The sequence below is a fragment of the Leptosomus discolor genome, chromosome 8 (assembly GCF_034619465.1).
Source record: "Leptosomus discolor isolate bLepDis1 chromosome 8, bLepDis1.hap2, whole genome shotgun sequence".
NCBI lineage: Eukaryota > Metazoa > Chordata > Aves > Leptosomiformes > Leptosomidae > Leptosomus > Leptosomus discolor.
The window spans coordinates 28,441,105-28,456,729 of NC_141398.1; the positions used below are offsets into that span (position 1 = coordinate 28,441,105).

Genomic DNA, 15,625 nt, shown 5'->3' on the forward strand with positions numbered 1-15,625 from the left:
GTGATGGAATTTGTTTAGAAAATGTGTTTTTGTAGTACTTTTCTCTAAGAGTGGTATCTTTGTGAAGAAAACATCTTCAGTATTTTAAGAATAAACTGAGTGCATGAATGGGGAGAGATGTCTTTTGCCTGCTGGGATGGTGTACTTAGCGTCTTTTGGACTCTGAGCTCTGAAACCTACTGGGTACTTCAGGGCGGAGGATGTTCTGTAGATAGTTGTGCCCAGGACAAGAAGAAATGTTTTTTTCTGTGCATGTGTGTATGCAAAACTTCATTTTCTCGTTTGTCTCCCTGAAGTCCTACCTGGTTTGAAAGCTCAGCCACAACTGAAGTGCTACAACATAGCAAGCTGTAATGTGTGGTCAGAACTGAGATACCTCTCCAGTCTTACACTGTGATAAATTAAGTGATTTGATTTTAGAGCACCTGACAGTAAAAGGGAGCCAAGATAGGTTGCTTTATCTTGCATTTGTTGTGGTTTGAATGCTTCCAGACTGTGTTGCCTTGACTCCACAGAGAAACAGTAATTTTTTTTTTCTTGCAGTGACTTGGCTGTGTCTGCACCCTTAGCTTTCAAACTGAATGGCTGAGTCAGGCATATTTATGGGCAGTCTGTCTAATTGGGTTTATAGTCCCGTTAATAAGTAGTACATGTACATTCAACTAATTCATTTTTTTCCTTGCAATATCCCTGTGAAGTAGGGAAGCTCTTTCAACCCCCAGATAGCTATAAGGAAGGATAGCAATGTTGTTGAGAGGAGGAGAAAATGCTTTTAATTTTAGAAAATTAAAAATTACAGAGATTTGCATAGAGTAAGAGGTAAAAGCTTTTGTTAAATGTTCTAGGTAGTGATTTTTCATGAAGCATGTCTCATATATCTATGCATGCTTCATTCAGATTGTGCGCAGCTTGGTCAGAGTGACTTACAGGACTTTACCGACAGTCAGTGATTTTTCTCATCTTTTTATCATGAGCTGGGCTACCCCAGTTACTAGGTGAATATAGCACAAAGCCAACCCAAAATAATGACAAATGTTTGATAGCTAATGTCTGGGAAGAGAGGGGGAAGTAAACAAAAAAATTATTTTTGTTAAAAAAGTTTACAATTTTATAGCAAGCTTTGAATTTTTACGTAATTGAATTTGAAAAACTTAAGAAACAGTTCTACTAAGGTTCTGTATTTCTTCAGTACACTTTATTTCCAGATTAAATGCCCTTAAGGAAAAAAAAAACATAGTCTGTATTCAGATCTGTCAAAAATCCATGTATGAAATACTATTTAAGTTTATTTCCTCATGGAGGGAGGAGCATTTTGGGTACTTCAGGACTACCTGAGAAACAGTTGTTTGAACTGCTTCTAAGCTTTCCAAAACAATGCCATTTGGCATAAGGAATTGCAGTCTGGGAAGTAAACCTCTTAAGTGGAAAATAATAAATGCTGAAAACATGTAATTTCTCTCTGGTTGAAAAAGCAAGACTTCTGGCCGAGCCCCTAAACCTAGGGAGGTTTTACCTTATGCATCAGTAGGAGTTACAAGAGAGTAGGAGTTACAAGAGAGTCAGGCAAGGTGGTCATTTGCAAAGCATTGGGGTAATTCTTGCTTCTAGGCAATACAGGAGTTGCATAAACATTTAGGAGAGTCCATTGTGTTAAGTCTTGTTTTGCAGTCTTGTTGGCTAAGAAGGCAAAGAAAGGAGAGACTGTTGTTATAAAAGCTGTGCCATAGAAGATTATTGCTTTAGTTCAATATCTATCTTGCCATCCATTGAAAGTCTATCAAAATCACAGAAGAGGTAGGTGGTAGAGGTTTGTTGTTTTCTGTGGAGCTGTTTTCCTTTTTCTTTATTTTTGCTTGTGGTGATGTTTTTATCAATTCTATGCAGAGCATCTTTCTACATGTTCTGAAAGCATCAAGGAAGCAAGGATGAAAGTTTTTTAAAAAGCATCGTAGGTGTAAAAAAAAAAAAAAAAAAAAAATTAATACTGCAACCTGGTTGTCATGTTAGAATTTTAAACAACCGTTATGTCTTAAATTAATTTCTTTATATGTGAAAGTGAGTAAAAATGGTGCTATTTCTTTCAAAGTGACTGCATTCCCTGCATGCATTTTATTTGTAGCGCTCTATTCCCCTGGTATGTATAAAGCAAAATGAATTGGCTATCTTTTTACATCTCCCTTTGAATGTTCTCTAGCGACTCTGCAAGTTGCCCCTTTTTGTCTTTCTACTAAATAGCATTTAAAGCTTCTGGCACAGCTGGACTTCAGTATGTAAGAAAGCTTTTAGGGTATCACAGTGTCACTAGCCATTGAAGCTACAAAATTTGAAACACCGAAATCCATCCTGACTTTGCTGCACGTGCCTTGCACTTAAAAACTTGGGTAAACATGTATATTGTTGAAACTGTCCCTGAACAAAATCATGCTGAAAAGGAATAAAGAATCAATGCTTCTTTTCTAAAAGCTTCTTTTCTAATCCCTGTAATTTGAAACTAAAGACTTTGAACAGTGGGTTGGAGATTGTTCTGCAAGATAAATCCCTTGCATCACATAACCCTGACAGCTCCCGAGTTCCATCAAATTAATAACAAATGGATGAGAAGATAAGCAAAACTAATGGGGAGGTTACATTTTTGTGACAAAGGTTTATGACCATACTGAATCTCATGTTCTGTGATATCTCTCCTCCTTCTCCTCCTTCGCTTTGGTATTTTTTTACTATCAGATCTGAGCGTTCTTCTATCTGAAGCTCTTCTGTGGAGGAGATATGATGAATAGCAAGTTGGACTATGTGCCTCTGTAAAGTTGCTGTGAACAACCCTCCACTCCCCCAGTAGAAATTGCTTATTTTCTACGAGACCAGGCCTTGTTCTTGCACACTGTACGCTCGCTTTCTACTCATTGGATGGTGCTATATGTCTGAACATTGAAACATAGTGCTGTAATCCCATCTCTCTGTTGTCTTAAAATTGTGCAATAATTTAGTTTTGGAGCAATCTTGGAACGTCATCTGGACCAGCTCTTTCCATAAAGTAGAGCTGGCTTACAGCAGGTGGCTCAGAGCTATGTCTGAGTATTTCCAGGGATGGAGATGCAGCCTCTCTGCGCAACCTGTTTCAGTGTTAGACTGCCCATGTTGTGAACTTCTTTTTCCTAACATCTTTCATGTTTCAGCTTGTGTCTGTTGCCTTTTGACCTGTCTTTGGACAACTCTCTTTTAATCCAGTTCGTTACATTCTCTTAATCCACTAAATTAGCTAGTCAACAAACAGAAGAATAAACAATTTACAAATTACCTGTACTTGGAGATCTGTTCCAAAACACACCTTTCAATCAACAGTCAACGGCCAAGACAATGTGCAGGATGTAGGATGCTTTGTTTTATTAAAATGGAGAATGGATATTCCAATTTAAGGATTGTGGCATCAACATTTTGAAAATGGTGGTAACTGGTGGTTCTTCCATACCTCTTAACTGATCAGGCATATACCAGCGGGCTGCTTTAGATGCAAAGGTGAATGTAATGACCTTGTGAGCTGGATTTACAACTGCACCTGCAGTTTGACAGGGAGGAGTCACTTTTTAAAGAAACTGAATAATGAAGCCAACTATCACCCCCTATTAGTCTGACAAATATAAAACTTTAACTACTTGGGGAGTATGCCTCCATGCTTATTCTCTTCTTAAGGCTGATTTTTTTGTTCTTTCTTTTACCTCCAACAAAAAGCAAGTAATAGTTTTTACTCAAGAGGGAAGAAGGAAACCTGTTTTAATAATGTCAAGCTATTTCTCTTTAAAGATTATTTTGGAGACCTTGCATCAAGAACTGGAAATTAATCAGGAGAGTTATAAGGAAAACTTAGACAAGTAAACCCATGGGAAGTTGCCATATGAACATATACTGTGGGGTATCTTAGGGGGTCTCTTGCCCCTAATCCTTGAGTATTTCAGCTGCACAAAGAAAGTTGCTGCCCTTTGGGGAAGACTACTGCAGGGTAGTTCATTTGCAAGATAGTTGGGGACTTCAGGCAGTCTAGCAGTGCTCTTGTTATATGTACTGCTGTTCATGAACTTTTTAGTGCTGATGGAGCTGAAAGGTAATAACTGCTTTTGGATTCTGAAGTGCCTGGCCCCTGGGGATGTAGTGAAAGGTTGTGCACCATTTTGCTGCTGTTATCCTGAGTAATTTTTTCAGACTTAGAAATACACTTTTGTTGTGAGGCTTCTGCTTCATTCCACCCCTCTTTTCCCCACACGTGCTTCCCAGATCTCAATATACTTGGAGAAATGAATGGTAGGGAGCCATGAAGGAACTGAACTCTGCTTCACCCTTCGTTTGTACTCCTTTTGAGGGTGCAAAGGCATGTGTTTGTGTCTGGGGCAATGAACAGGTTTGTATTCAAGATCCTCTTTCTTGTGTGTAATGGAAACCACTTTGGGGTTATTTCATCGAATCACAGAATTATAGAATGTATTGGGTTGGAAGGGACCTCTGAAGGTCGTCTAGTCCAACAACACTACAATAAGCAGGGACATCTCTAACTAGGTCAGATTGCTCAGAGCCCCATCAAGCCTGACCTTGAATGTCTCCAGGGATGGGGCTTCCGCTACCTCTCTGGGCAACCTGTTCCAGTGATCCACCACCCTCATATTAAAGAACTTTTTCCTAATGTCCAACCTAAATCTACCCTTTTCTAGCTTAAAACCCTTACCCCTCATCCTATCGCTACAAACCCCTGTGAACAGTTCTTCCTCTGAATTCTTATAGGCCACTTTCAGGTACTGGAAGGCCACTATAAGGTCCTCCCAGAGCCTTCTCTTCTCTTAGCCTGTCTTCATAGGAGAGGTGCTCCAGCCCCCTGATCTTTTTTGTGGCCCTCCACTGGATACAGTCCAACAGGTCCACGTCCTTCTTGTGTTGGGGGCTCCAGAGCTGGATGCAGTACTCTCGGCAAGGTCTCATAAGGACAGAGTAGAGGGGCAGAGGGGCCCCTTGTATAAGACTGAGCTGCTCCCTGAAGCAGAGTCTGTTGTGGTTTATGGCAGGTTATAGAACGTGAAGATTGTGAAGGATCATTTAAGATCCCTAAACAGCAAATAGCTTATTTTTTCTCTTTGGTTTGGGTCTTCACGTTTAGAGGTGACTGTGAAATACTGGTCCACTGATGTCAAAACCAAACTTCTAACCACTTCAAGAAGTCTCTACGGTCACTCAGCCTGCAGTCCATAGTATAACAGGGCTGCAGTGGACCTCAACCACTGGGACCTCAACAGAAGCACCAGCAGAGAAGCACATTTTTATCAACTGCACTGCTTATTCCTTTGCATCATGAGTAACTTGAAAATCCAAGTTATCTTGGTGCAGCAATATTGTGAATGTCTTGGGTTAACATGAATTTTAGGAAAAAATGTTTACTTGTGCTTCCATGTATAAAACTTTTTCCTTGCTAATTCTCTGCTTACAATCATGTTGTCAAATTACTCCGATTCTATACAGATTACTTTATTTTTTCTGTTTTATTAACGAGAAAACAGGGAAAGAAATAGGAAAAATGACAAATCTACAAAAGGCATATTCCTTTTATCCAGAATGTCAGTCATTTTTTCAGTCAATTTCTATTTAGCTAAGAAGTTGAATAAGGGCTTTAAAATAGCAAGAGTGTTGCTTAATAATAAGCAGTTCAGAGCTATTGAATTGATTATTTTTCTACACTAAAAATAGTTGTTTGGGGGATTTTGGAATCTTTCAGGAACTACTTTTATTTGGTGAGAGGGCAATGAGTTAAACATTCATTATGAGTTAAGGGGTTGGAGGTAAAAGGAATTGACATATTCCCCTAGAAGGTTACCTGACATTTTTGTAGGTATATAGATACTTCCCTATCCCCTTGACACTGCCCAGCTCCGCCCCAATTCTTTATATTTCCGAAAATCCCTAGTATTTTTTTTTTTTAAGTGCATTAGGACTCTGTAGAAGTGCTTAGCCCATAGTCAGTATTAGTTTTAGCAACTGGAATGTTATGCTTTACATGCCTGTTCGTAGGGGTTGAGCAGTTTGTTTACTGAGATGATATAAGTGATCCCAGTGGTTTTTATTGGCAGTGAAAGGCACGCTGAATAGTCAAAGCAAACAGAATTGATTTTAAAGAATACAAAAAAGTAACCGCTGTGAAACTTGAGAGACTTGAAACATTTCTGAGCAGTTTTTCCACTTTGTGATTTGCTTCTTGGGTGTAAATCTTTCTCAGTGCTTAGAAAGACCTGATACTTATCTTCTACTCTGATAAATCTAAAGAATCTACTGTAAGTTTTTTTCAAGAGAGCAAAGATTCTTATTTTAATGTTGTAGTTAGGTTAGCCACCTTTGCTTTATAGTGAAAGAATAATGATTTCCATTTATATTATCCTATTTCCTCCTGGGGCTTCGCTTAAGCTTCCCTCTTATAACACCAGCCTTCCAGAAATCCCATCTTCTGAAATGGAGAAGCCTGTAAGAAGGAGTTGAAATTTCAAATTGTTATTTATATTGCTTAGGTAGAGCATTGAAGCATATTTTGCTAGCACGTGCTATTTTTGGTTGAAAGGTGGTAGTTAATATAATTGCAGCCCATCTGTTGGATTGTTCCAAATGACAAAACAGAGATGAAGTATGGCAGAAAGCCAAACCTCTGTGTGTGTTAAATTGATAAGTATTTTCAGAACATCACCACTGTGGACAATGCGTTGATCAGAAGCAAGTATTAAGTTTGTAGGCTTGTATATAGTACTCATAGACATGATAGGAATGCCCTTCTTGTGGAGGGTAAGACCCATATGTTTTCATTTAGATAGTTTTCAGTAAGCTTTTAAATCTTATTAAAGACCTTGTTAAGCTTGGTTTTGAATGATCAGTGGGAAACATCATATTTAAAACATTATTCTGTTAAATTCAAATCTTTTGTAGTGCTTGAATCTGGTGATTGTAAAGAAATGGGGAGGAGAAACAAGAGTTTAAATTCACAAGGTAGAAACCAGTTCACAAAACTCATTGTAATTCTTGGAGCTGTGTGAAAGAAGAGACATAATGTGATTCAGTGTATTTGTATAGTGTCCTGTGATTCCAGGAATGTTATAGAATCATAGAATCATTTTGGTTGGAAAAGACCTTTAAGATCATAGAGTCCAACCATTAACTTTAGCACTGCCAAGTCCACCACTAAACCATGTCCCTAAGCACATCTTTTCAACACCTTCAGGGATGGTGACTTCACCACTTCCCTGGGCAGCCTGTCTTGACAACCCTTTTGGTGGAAACGTTTTTCCTAATGTCCAATCTAAACCTCCCCTGGTGCAACTTGAGGCCATTTCATCTTGTCCTATTGATTGTTACTTGGGAGAAGAGACTGACCCCCACCTCACTGCAACCTCCTCTCAGGTAGTTGTTGAGAGCGATAAGGTCTCCTCTCAGCCTCTTTTTCTCCAGGCTAAACAATTGTGCTCTAGTCCTTTCACCAGCTTGGTTGCCCTTCTCTGGATGCACTCCAGCACCTCAATGTCTTTCTTGTAGTGAGGGGCCCAAAACTGGACACGGCACTTAAGGTGCAGCTTCACCAGTGCCAAGTACAGGAGGCCAATCACTTCGCTAGTTCTGCTGGCCACGCTATTTCTGATACAAGCCAAGATACTATTGGGCTTCTTGGCCACCTGGGCACAGAGCCAGCTTACATTCAGATGCCTGTTGACTGCCACCCCCAGGTCCTTTTCTGCCAGGAAGCTTTCCAGCCACTCTTCCCCAAGTCTGTAGCACTGCATGGGGTTGTTGTGACACAAGTGCAGGACCCAGCACTTGGCCTGTTAAACCTCATACAGTTGGCCTTGGCCCATTGATTCAGCCTGTCCAAATCCTTCTGCAGAGCCTTCCTGCCCTCAAGCAGATAAACAATCGCACCCAACTTGATGTCATCTGCAAATTTACTGATGGTGCACTCGATCCCCTCCTCCAGATTGTTGATAAAGATATTAAACAGAACTGGCCCCACTACTGAGCCCTGGGGAACTCCACTTGTGACAACCACCAACTGGATTGAACTCCATTCACCACCACTCTTTGGGCCCTGCCATCCATCCAGTTTTTTACCCAGCGAAGAGTATGCCTGTCCAAGCCATGAGCATCCAGTTTCTCCAGGAGAATGCTTTGGGAAACTGTTTCAAAGGCTTTACTAAAGTTTAGGTAGACAATGTCCACATCCTTATATTAGTTATAACTAATGAAACTGCTTTTCTCAAGAAAATTTTATTATCCTATGGATAAGCTTTACTGTGGAAATTTTTACTTGCCCAAGAATGTATTTGAAATGGTGGGGCCAGGCTCTTAGTGGTGCCCAGCGAGAGGACAAGGGTGTAACGGGTCTGTGTGGCAAGGTTTTGGTAGCAGGGTGTTACAGGGGTGGCTTCTGTATGAAGTTGCTAGAAGCTTCCCCTATGTCTGATAGAGCCAATGCCAGCCGGCTTTAAGACGGACCCGCCGCTGGCCAAGGCTGAGCCAATCAGTGACAGCGTTTTTCGCCTCTGTGATAACATATTTAAGAGAGTGAAAAAGCTGTTGCGCAGCAGTAATTGCAGCGAGTGAGAGGAGTGAGAATATGTGAGAGAAACATCTTGCAGACACCAAGGTCAATGCAGAAGGAGGGGGAGGAGATGCTTCAGGCACCGGAGCAGCGATTCCCCTGCAGCCTGTGGTGAAGACCACGGCGAAGCAGGCTGTGCCCCTGCAGCCCATGGGCAGTGGAGCAGATGACTGCCTACACCCCGTCGAGGGCCCCCACGCCGGAGTAGGTGGATACCTGAAGGAAGCTGTGACCCCGTGGGAAGCCTGCACCGGAGCAGGCTCCTGGCAGGACCTGTGGCCCGTAGAGAGAGAGAAGCCCGCTCTGGAGCAGGTTTGCTGCCAGAGACCCCGTGAGGAGGGGCTTACGCTGGAGCAGTCGGTTCCTGAGGGACTGCACACCATGAAGGAGACCCACGTTGGAGCATTTCATGAAGAACTGAACCCATGGGAAGACTCACGCTGGAGAAGTCATGGAGGACTTTCTCCCATGAGGGAGACCCCACATTGGAGCAGGGGAAACATGTGAGGAATCATCCCCCTGAGGAGGAAGGAGCGGCAGAAAACAACAGTGTGATGAACTGACCCTAACCCCCATTCACTATTTTCCCCCCTTGTGCCGCTGCTGGGGGAGGAAGGAGGAAAATCGGGATCAAAGTTAAGCCCGGGAAAGGAGGGAGGGGTGGGGGGAAGGTGTTTTAAGATTTGATTTTATTTCTCATTACTCCTCTTTGAGTTAATTGGTAAGAAATTACATTTCCCTTCAATCGAGTCTGTTTTGCCCGTGATGGTAAATGTTGAGTGAGCTCCCTGTCCTTATCTCAACCCCACAAGCCTGTTGTTATTTTCTTTCTCTCCCCTGTCCAGTTAAGGAGGGGAGTGATAGAGTGGCTTTGGTGGGCACCTGGCATTTTGGTCAGGGTCAACCCACCACAAGGGGCAATGGGCACAAGCTGGAACACAGGAAGATCTGCTTGATCATGAGGAGCTTCTTTACTCTGAGGGTGACAGAGCACTGGAATAGGCTGCCCAGGGAGGCTGTGGAGTCTCCTTCTCTGCAAATATTAAAACCCTGTCTGGACACGTTCCTCTGTGACCTGCTCTAGGCTTTAGCAGGTGGTTGGACTAGATGATCTCCAGAGGTCCCTTCCAACTCCTACCATTCTGTGATATTAGGGATGAATCCATCAATGAATATATTCGGTCTGTAGAGGTCCTGTGTAAATAAATAGTCAGGTTCCTTTTTAATATTCTTTGAAGCAATTCTGCAAGGTGTTTAGTACCTGAAAATCTGTAACTGAAATACTTTTGACCAAGGATTGAAGTGTCTCCCTATTGTTCTGTCCACTTCTAATGATACTGTTATCACTACTTGTTGAATGCAATCACAGAATCACAGAATGTTAGGAGCTGGAAGGGACCTCAAAAGACCATCTATTCCAACCCCCCTGCCAGAGCAGGACCACCCAGAGTAGGTCACACAGGAATAAATAGACACATCTTAAGCGTGTACATTCACAGTATCTCCAGAGATCAGTGATGACAACTGCAAAAGCACAGTATCCACATTGTACATGGAAAGGGAGTGCTAAGGTCACTCAGACTAACATGTTCCAAGTAGACAATTTCTGTTTTGTTGGTATGTCATGCTTTCGTTTTGTCTCGAAGTCTGTCCAAGGAGGGCAAAGAAGTGTTGAATCCATGCCTTCAATATTCTTTGAGAAAAAATTCAAGTTTACAATTTCTGCCAGGCAAAGGAACTTCTTTTCCTTACTCCAGTATTTACAAAAACTCCTTCTGTTGTCTTAAAAAAAAAGTTGTTAGTTGCATGGCTTGCAGTTGACAGTAGCTGACAGTTTGGGGGTTTTGAGGTTAGAATGGAGCATTTATCTTATGTTGCTGAATTAAAAAAAACTAGTATGTGTATAGTTTCTCCAAAGCATGATCAAGAGCATCTCCCTTAGGCTTTCTGCTGTCTCACCGCTGTCTGTACAGGGAGATGAGCTTCCTAATTCAGGCACTTAAGATAGTTGTCATAAATTAGGCTGTTTGAAAACTCTCATCTGTAGGTATTACCAAAGCTCTTTTTCCCACTGGAGAAGTGTTTAATCTTTCAGAAAGTGTGGCTTGTATTTAGCCGTCATACACCTGCCTTTACAATAATTTTCCATGAAGTTTTTACTCTCTCAGGTAGTACCACTGAGCTCAGTGCACCAGTAAAGATTATGAGTAACATGTATTAAATCTGAGCCTATATTTGGTTTCTATAACTCAAACCCTGGTCTTTTTTTTGTTGTGCATGCATGTCAATCTCTCTTGCACATCCCTCTTAATGAGATCCCTGTATTATTTATTTTTTTTTTTACTCCAGTCTTCCTCCTGGTCTTGCACAAAATAATGTGTATAAGGAGAGGGAAATAATGTGGTAATGGATAACTAGGAACTTTTTCCTCCTCTGCCCTGCTTCATTTGTAACTACTTAATCCAGTATTTTATGTTGTTAACTTTGAATTAGAATCAATTTAAAATCCAGTGAGCATTTATCTGTATTTGCCATGTTACTGCCTCTACACTGCACAGCATGTCTTAACAGTCAAGCATTTTTGATGTTGGAGGTCTTAGTGGATAAAACCATTTTTTATTTTCATGAATGCCATTCTAGTCCAACCTGCATGCCAAAATGAATTGAGTTTAGCGATCTGAGTCCTGTCCCTGGTGGAAAATAGTCTGCATTACCAAACAGGCGCAAAGCTGGCAGTTTCCCTTTGGAGACGCTCAGACCCAGCCAGTGTGGGGGCACAGTTACCTCACACCCCAGGGAGTGATTTTTCTAGGTGAAGATGGAGGTCATTCGTAAGGCAATAGGGAAAAGAATCTGTTGTGAAACTGGTCTCTGCATTAGCCGGGGAGAGCAGTTCCCAGTGCTGCTGCTGAAGGCTCATGGCTTGCTCTGGTTAAGAGGTTTTATAATCTGGGATCTCCGATTTAAGACCACCTTGGTTACACGTGCAGTTTACTTTGTAGTAGAATACGTAAGCAAAGATTTGTGTTTTGGGGTGATGTTTTTAGAAGGTTATTTGTTGGAAGCAATACCTCAATGTAGGTAAATTCCTTGTTCTGCTACAATTAGCATTTGCCTTTGGTTAGAGAGCTGGGATGTTACTGCGAGTGTGTGAAGGTGCTAGCCGTATGGTGGATATATTAGTTTATGTTCATTGGTGTGTTATTGACTGTATCACCTATTCACTAAGAAGTTTTCCCAAGAGTTACTCTAACAGTGAAGATGAGACACCTTAATTGGCTGTCATCTTTGTGCCTGGATTAAAACAAAAAATGCTCAGCACTTCTCAGTAGATCAGTGCTCAATTTCAGCTGGGTCATACCAGATTAACAAGCTAAAGTACCAGCTTGCTTTTTTTTTTTCTTGTTGGTTAAAAAAAAAAGGTAGATCTTGTTTTAGTTCATACCGTTATCTATTTCAAAGCAAAACTGTGTGAGAACAATTTTAGTTTGGAGCATAGTAACACAATTTAGATTATTTCATACCTGTATTAAATAAACTGTAAGTGCAAATTCAAATTAATCTAATTATTTTTATTTCATCTGCTCTGTAAATAAGCCTTAAACCTCTAGTGATTACTGAATAGGGAAAGTGGCTTAACAGGTGAAATGAGTACAGAGCTATCTGTCTGAATCTGCAGAGCCTAAAAAAAATACCTGACATGTTTCTGGCTGATTTCAGTGTGATTGCTCAGCTTGTCTAGCTATGGTCGTTTACACTCTACTCCAGTAACACTGATAGTTACTCTTTCACTGAAGACTAGTGAAGGGGAAGATCACAGATTTGTACCGTCTGACTTTGGTCGTGTCTCACTAACCTCTAGCCTAGATCATATAAAGAGACTTTATATGCCATCACTCTAGAGCTCATTCCTAAAACTCAACTGTCAGCCAGAGGGCACGTACATAGAGAATTCTTCCTGGGGTCAGGATGATGGAGGAGATTTCTCTAAAGGTCCATTCCTCTTTACTTTTTTATAACATTGACAGTATAAATAGGGAACATTTTTTTAGAAAACTGGCACAAGCAAAATCCCTGGGTTGGAGAGAGGATGTAGAAGGAAGGAGGAACATGCCTCTGGGTTTGGCATTAGTGGGAGAAAATTCTTCAGTGTCCAGGAGCTCCACCAGCACATCCAAACAACCAGTCTGCACCCACCAAAAAAGCAGAGTGAGCTCGCTTCCAAGCTTTTTTTTCTCCTGCCTGAAGATTGGGGTGGTCACAGCACATCTTTCCCCTTCAGCTTAGTTTTTTCAGTTTTTAATTTTCTTCTGTAACGACAAGGAATAGAATTAATATATTTCTGAAGCACTCTGAAAGCTTAGACTCAAGCATTGTCTTATGGCCTATGCCACAATCAAGCTTATCATAAAGATAACAAAACTACTGGACTGGAGAGAGGAAGAGTCTTGGCCCAGCAGTGTGCACATTTATTATACTTTGAAGAATATGTCAGCTGGAGGAGATGTCAGGTTTATTTTGGATACTTCTTCCCTTTGCTTTCCCCCTTCATCATCCGCTTAACCTCTGTGCAAGAACCACAGCTCTGGTACACCTTAGTCAGCTGGTGTTGGGAGTCTCATTTGATAGCAGATATTTCTAGTCTTCTCTTCATTTTGATGTGTGTTTAAATTGCAAAACTTGGGACCTTGTTCAAAGTTTGTGAGTTTTCTTAGTACATGTTTATGCTGTCTGTGTAACCTAATATATTTTTTTTATGTATACTTTGGACAATTTTAACCAAATTCAAATGTGTCAAAGGTATTAAGCCCAAGTGAATATTGTGAAAATTGGCAGCTGTGGAGATGAGAGACTGATAATGCTCCCACTGTGGGGAGGCTTACCCCTTATTTTACATGGGAAAATTATCCTGAGAGAGAGATCAGGGAACACCAGTCTTTTGGTTCTGCTGTTTATGGAACTACTTGTTTATTCTTAGAAATCCTTTGAGGATGCTTTTGTAAACTGAGCATCTGCTCTATACAAAAGTGTCTAGATGGTCTGTGACAAGTGATGTATTACTTTGGTGTTATACATGATCATGGCATGTTCTGGTTCCCCTAGTAAAATTGGTGGGTTTTTATTTCTTTCTCTCTGCAAGATTTCTTTCGACCTCGCAGAGTATACTGCTGATGTTGATGGGGTTGGCACTTTACGGCTCCTAGATGCTATTAAGACCTGTGGCCTTATCAACTCTGTGAAGTTCTACCAAGCCTCCACCAGTGAACTTTTTGGAAAAGTTCAAGAAATCCCGCAAAAGGAGACGACCCCTTTTTACCCAAGATCGCCTTATGGTGAGGATCGCTGACTGTGTGTGTAGTGTCTGCCTCTCTGCTCTCCCTGCTCATGTCTCAGGGCTGAAATCATTTGGGCGTGAGATTAGAATGACGATAGAGCTAAAGTGACTAGACATGTCGGGAGGCATACCTTTATGAATTACTATATAAAAAGTATTTACTGCCGTTGCCCGGGGGTTGGAAATTAGCATCTCACTTCACAAGACTCTGTTCATTCAGCTCAGAGATAAAGAGCTCTTGGGGGACGGGGAGGGGAGCGGGGAAGGGTGACTCTTTCTTCACAAATGGTTGTGAGATGCTGCTGAAGTGATAAGGTTTCATGTTTTGTGTTGCCTAAATGAAAAACTCCAAAGAGCTCACTTCTTCCTTCATGAACTCACATGGAATTTGAAACGCTTATTAAAGCAATGTGCATGGAGGACTTTGGTGATAAAGTTTCAAATCAATTTGAGTGTTAAGGCACCAGATTTTTGCTTTTATTCCTCCAAAGTAGTTGTTTTTTTTTTGTTAGCAGAGGTCACCACAGCAGTGTATTTCACACGCTTTGGCTGCGTTAATTATATTGTAAAAGGAAAAGTGCTACTCTTGGATGTGCATAAGAAAACAAGTGAGAAAGTGCCTTAACACTTCCTGGCCAGTTCAGAGGCTGCACAGAAAAGGAGTATTTTCCTGTTCAGCTGCTGTTTATTGCGCTAGATATTTTTTCCATATGAAATGTGACACATATAGGGAATGAATCAAATTCTAATGCACTCTGCCATTGAAATGTGAACTTCACCCTGCATGTGAGAAAGACATGTATGTGTGTCTGTCTGAGCTGTGTACAAGCAGGGAGGATATATGTTAACACTTTAAAATTATTTTTTGTAGGGGCAGCAAAACTGTATGCCTACTGGATTGTGGTGAACTTCAGAGAGGCCTACAATCTCTTTGCTGTGAACGGCATCCTCTTCAATCACGAAAGCCCCAGGAGAGGTTAGAAAATCCATGTGAAACTGTTCCCAACTTTGCGTACGTCTGACCGGAAAAATGAAACAATGCATCCACAGGTTTCATTTAAACTTGCCACAATTCTGTAGGGGAGGGTGTCGTGACTCGTAGCCTGCTCCTGGCATTTCATGCAGCCCTCCTGGCAGTCTTAGAGCCTGCAGAACAGCAGCTTTCCCTTTCAAGCATCATATTCCTGTGTGTAGCCCTCTGATACTGAAGGGCAGTTTGTGTATCCGATTTTGGGTATCAGTGCTCTCAAGAGACTGCAATAATATTGTAACATCCCTGAGTTTTATTTCCTTCTAAATAATAAGTTAAGACTAGAATGCTAAAATGACACATTAAAAGGCAGGTTTTCTAAACATTTAAGTGGGCAACTGCATAACGGATGCAATTTCAGGTGTGACGTACTCAAGATTTTTAATTGCATATAAAGGTCAAATTAAGAGGCAGAAATAATAAACCCTTTAAATTCATAAGACTAATGAACACAGCCTGCTATATTTTGAAAAATTTCTGGATTATGATCCATACCTCGTGACAAGATGGATTTTGACACATGGCTTTAAAATGCTTTCTGTTTAATCCTTAGTAGCAATGCAGCTTAAATTCCACTTAATCATCCCTTTGCCTCTTGCAGTACTTTATGAACAATTAATACTAGTATTTAGTCTGAGTAAGAGTCTATGGTTGA

General features: G+C 41.0%; 1 protein-coding gene across 1 annotated transcript in view; it reads left to right on the forward strand.

The window, feature by feature from the left end:
- Window positions 1-15,625, forward strand: part of GMDS (GDP-mannose 4,6-dehydratase) — a 422,135-nt gene that overhangs the window by 154,596 nt on the left and 251,914 nt on the right. Inside the window, exons 8-9 of the mRNA XM_086468790.1 lie at window positions 13,746-13,938; window positions 14,812-14,916. Coding sequence (XP_086324916.1) covers window positions 13,746-13,938; window positions 14,812-14,916 — 298 coding nt within the window. The remainder of the gene's footprint in view (window positions 1-13,745; window positions 13,939-14,811; window positions 14,917-15,625) is intronic.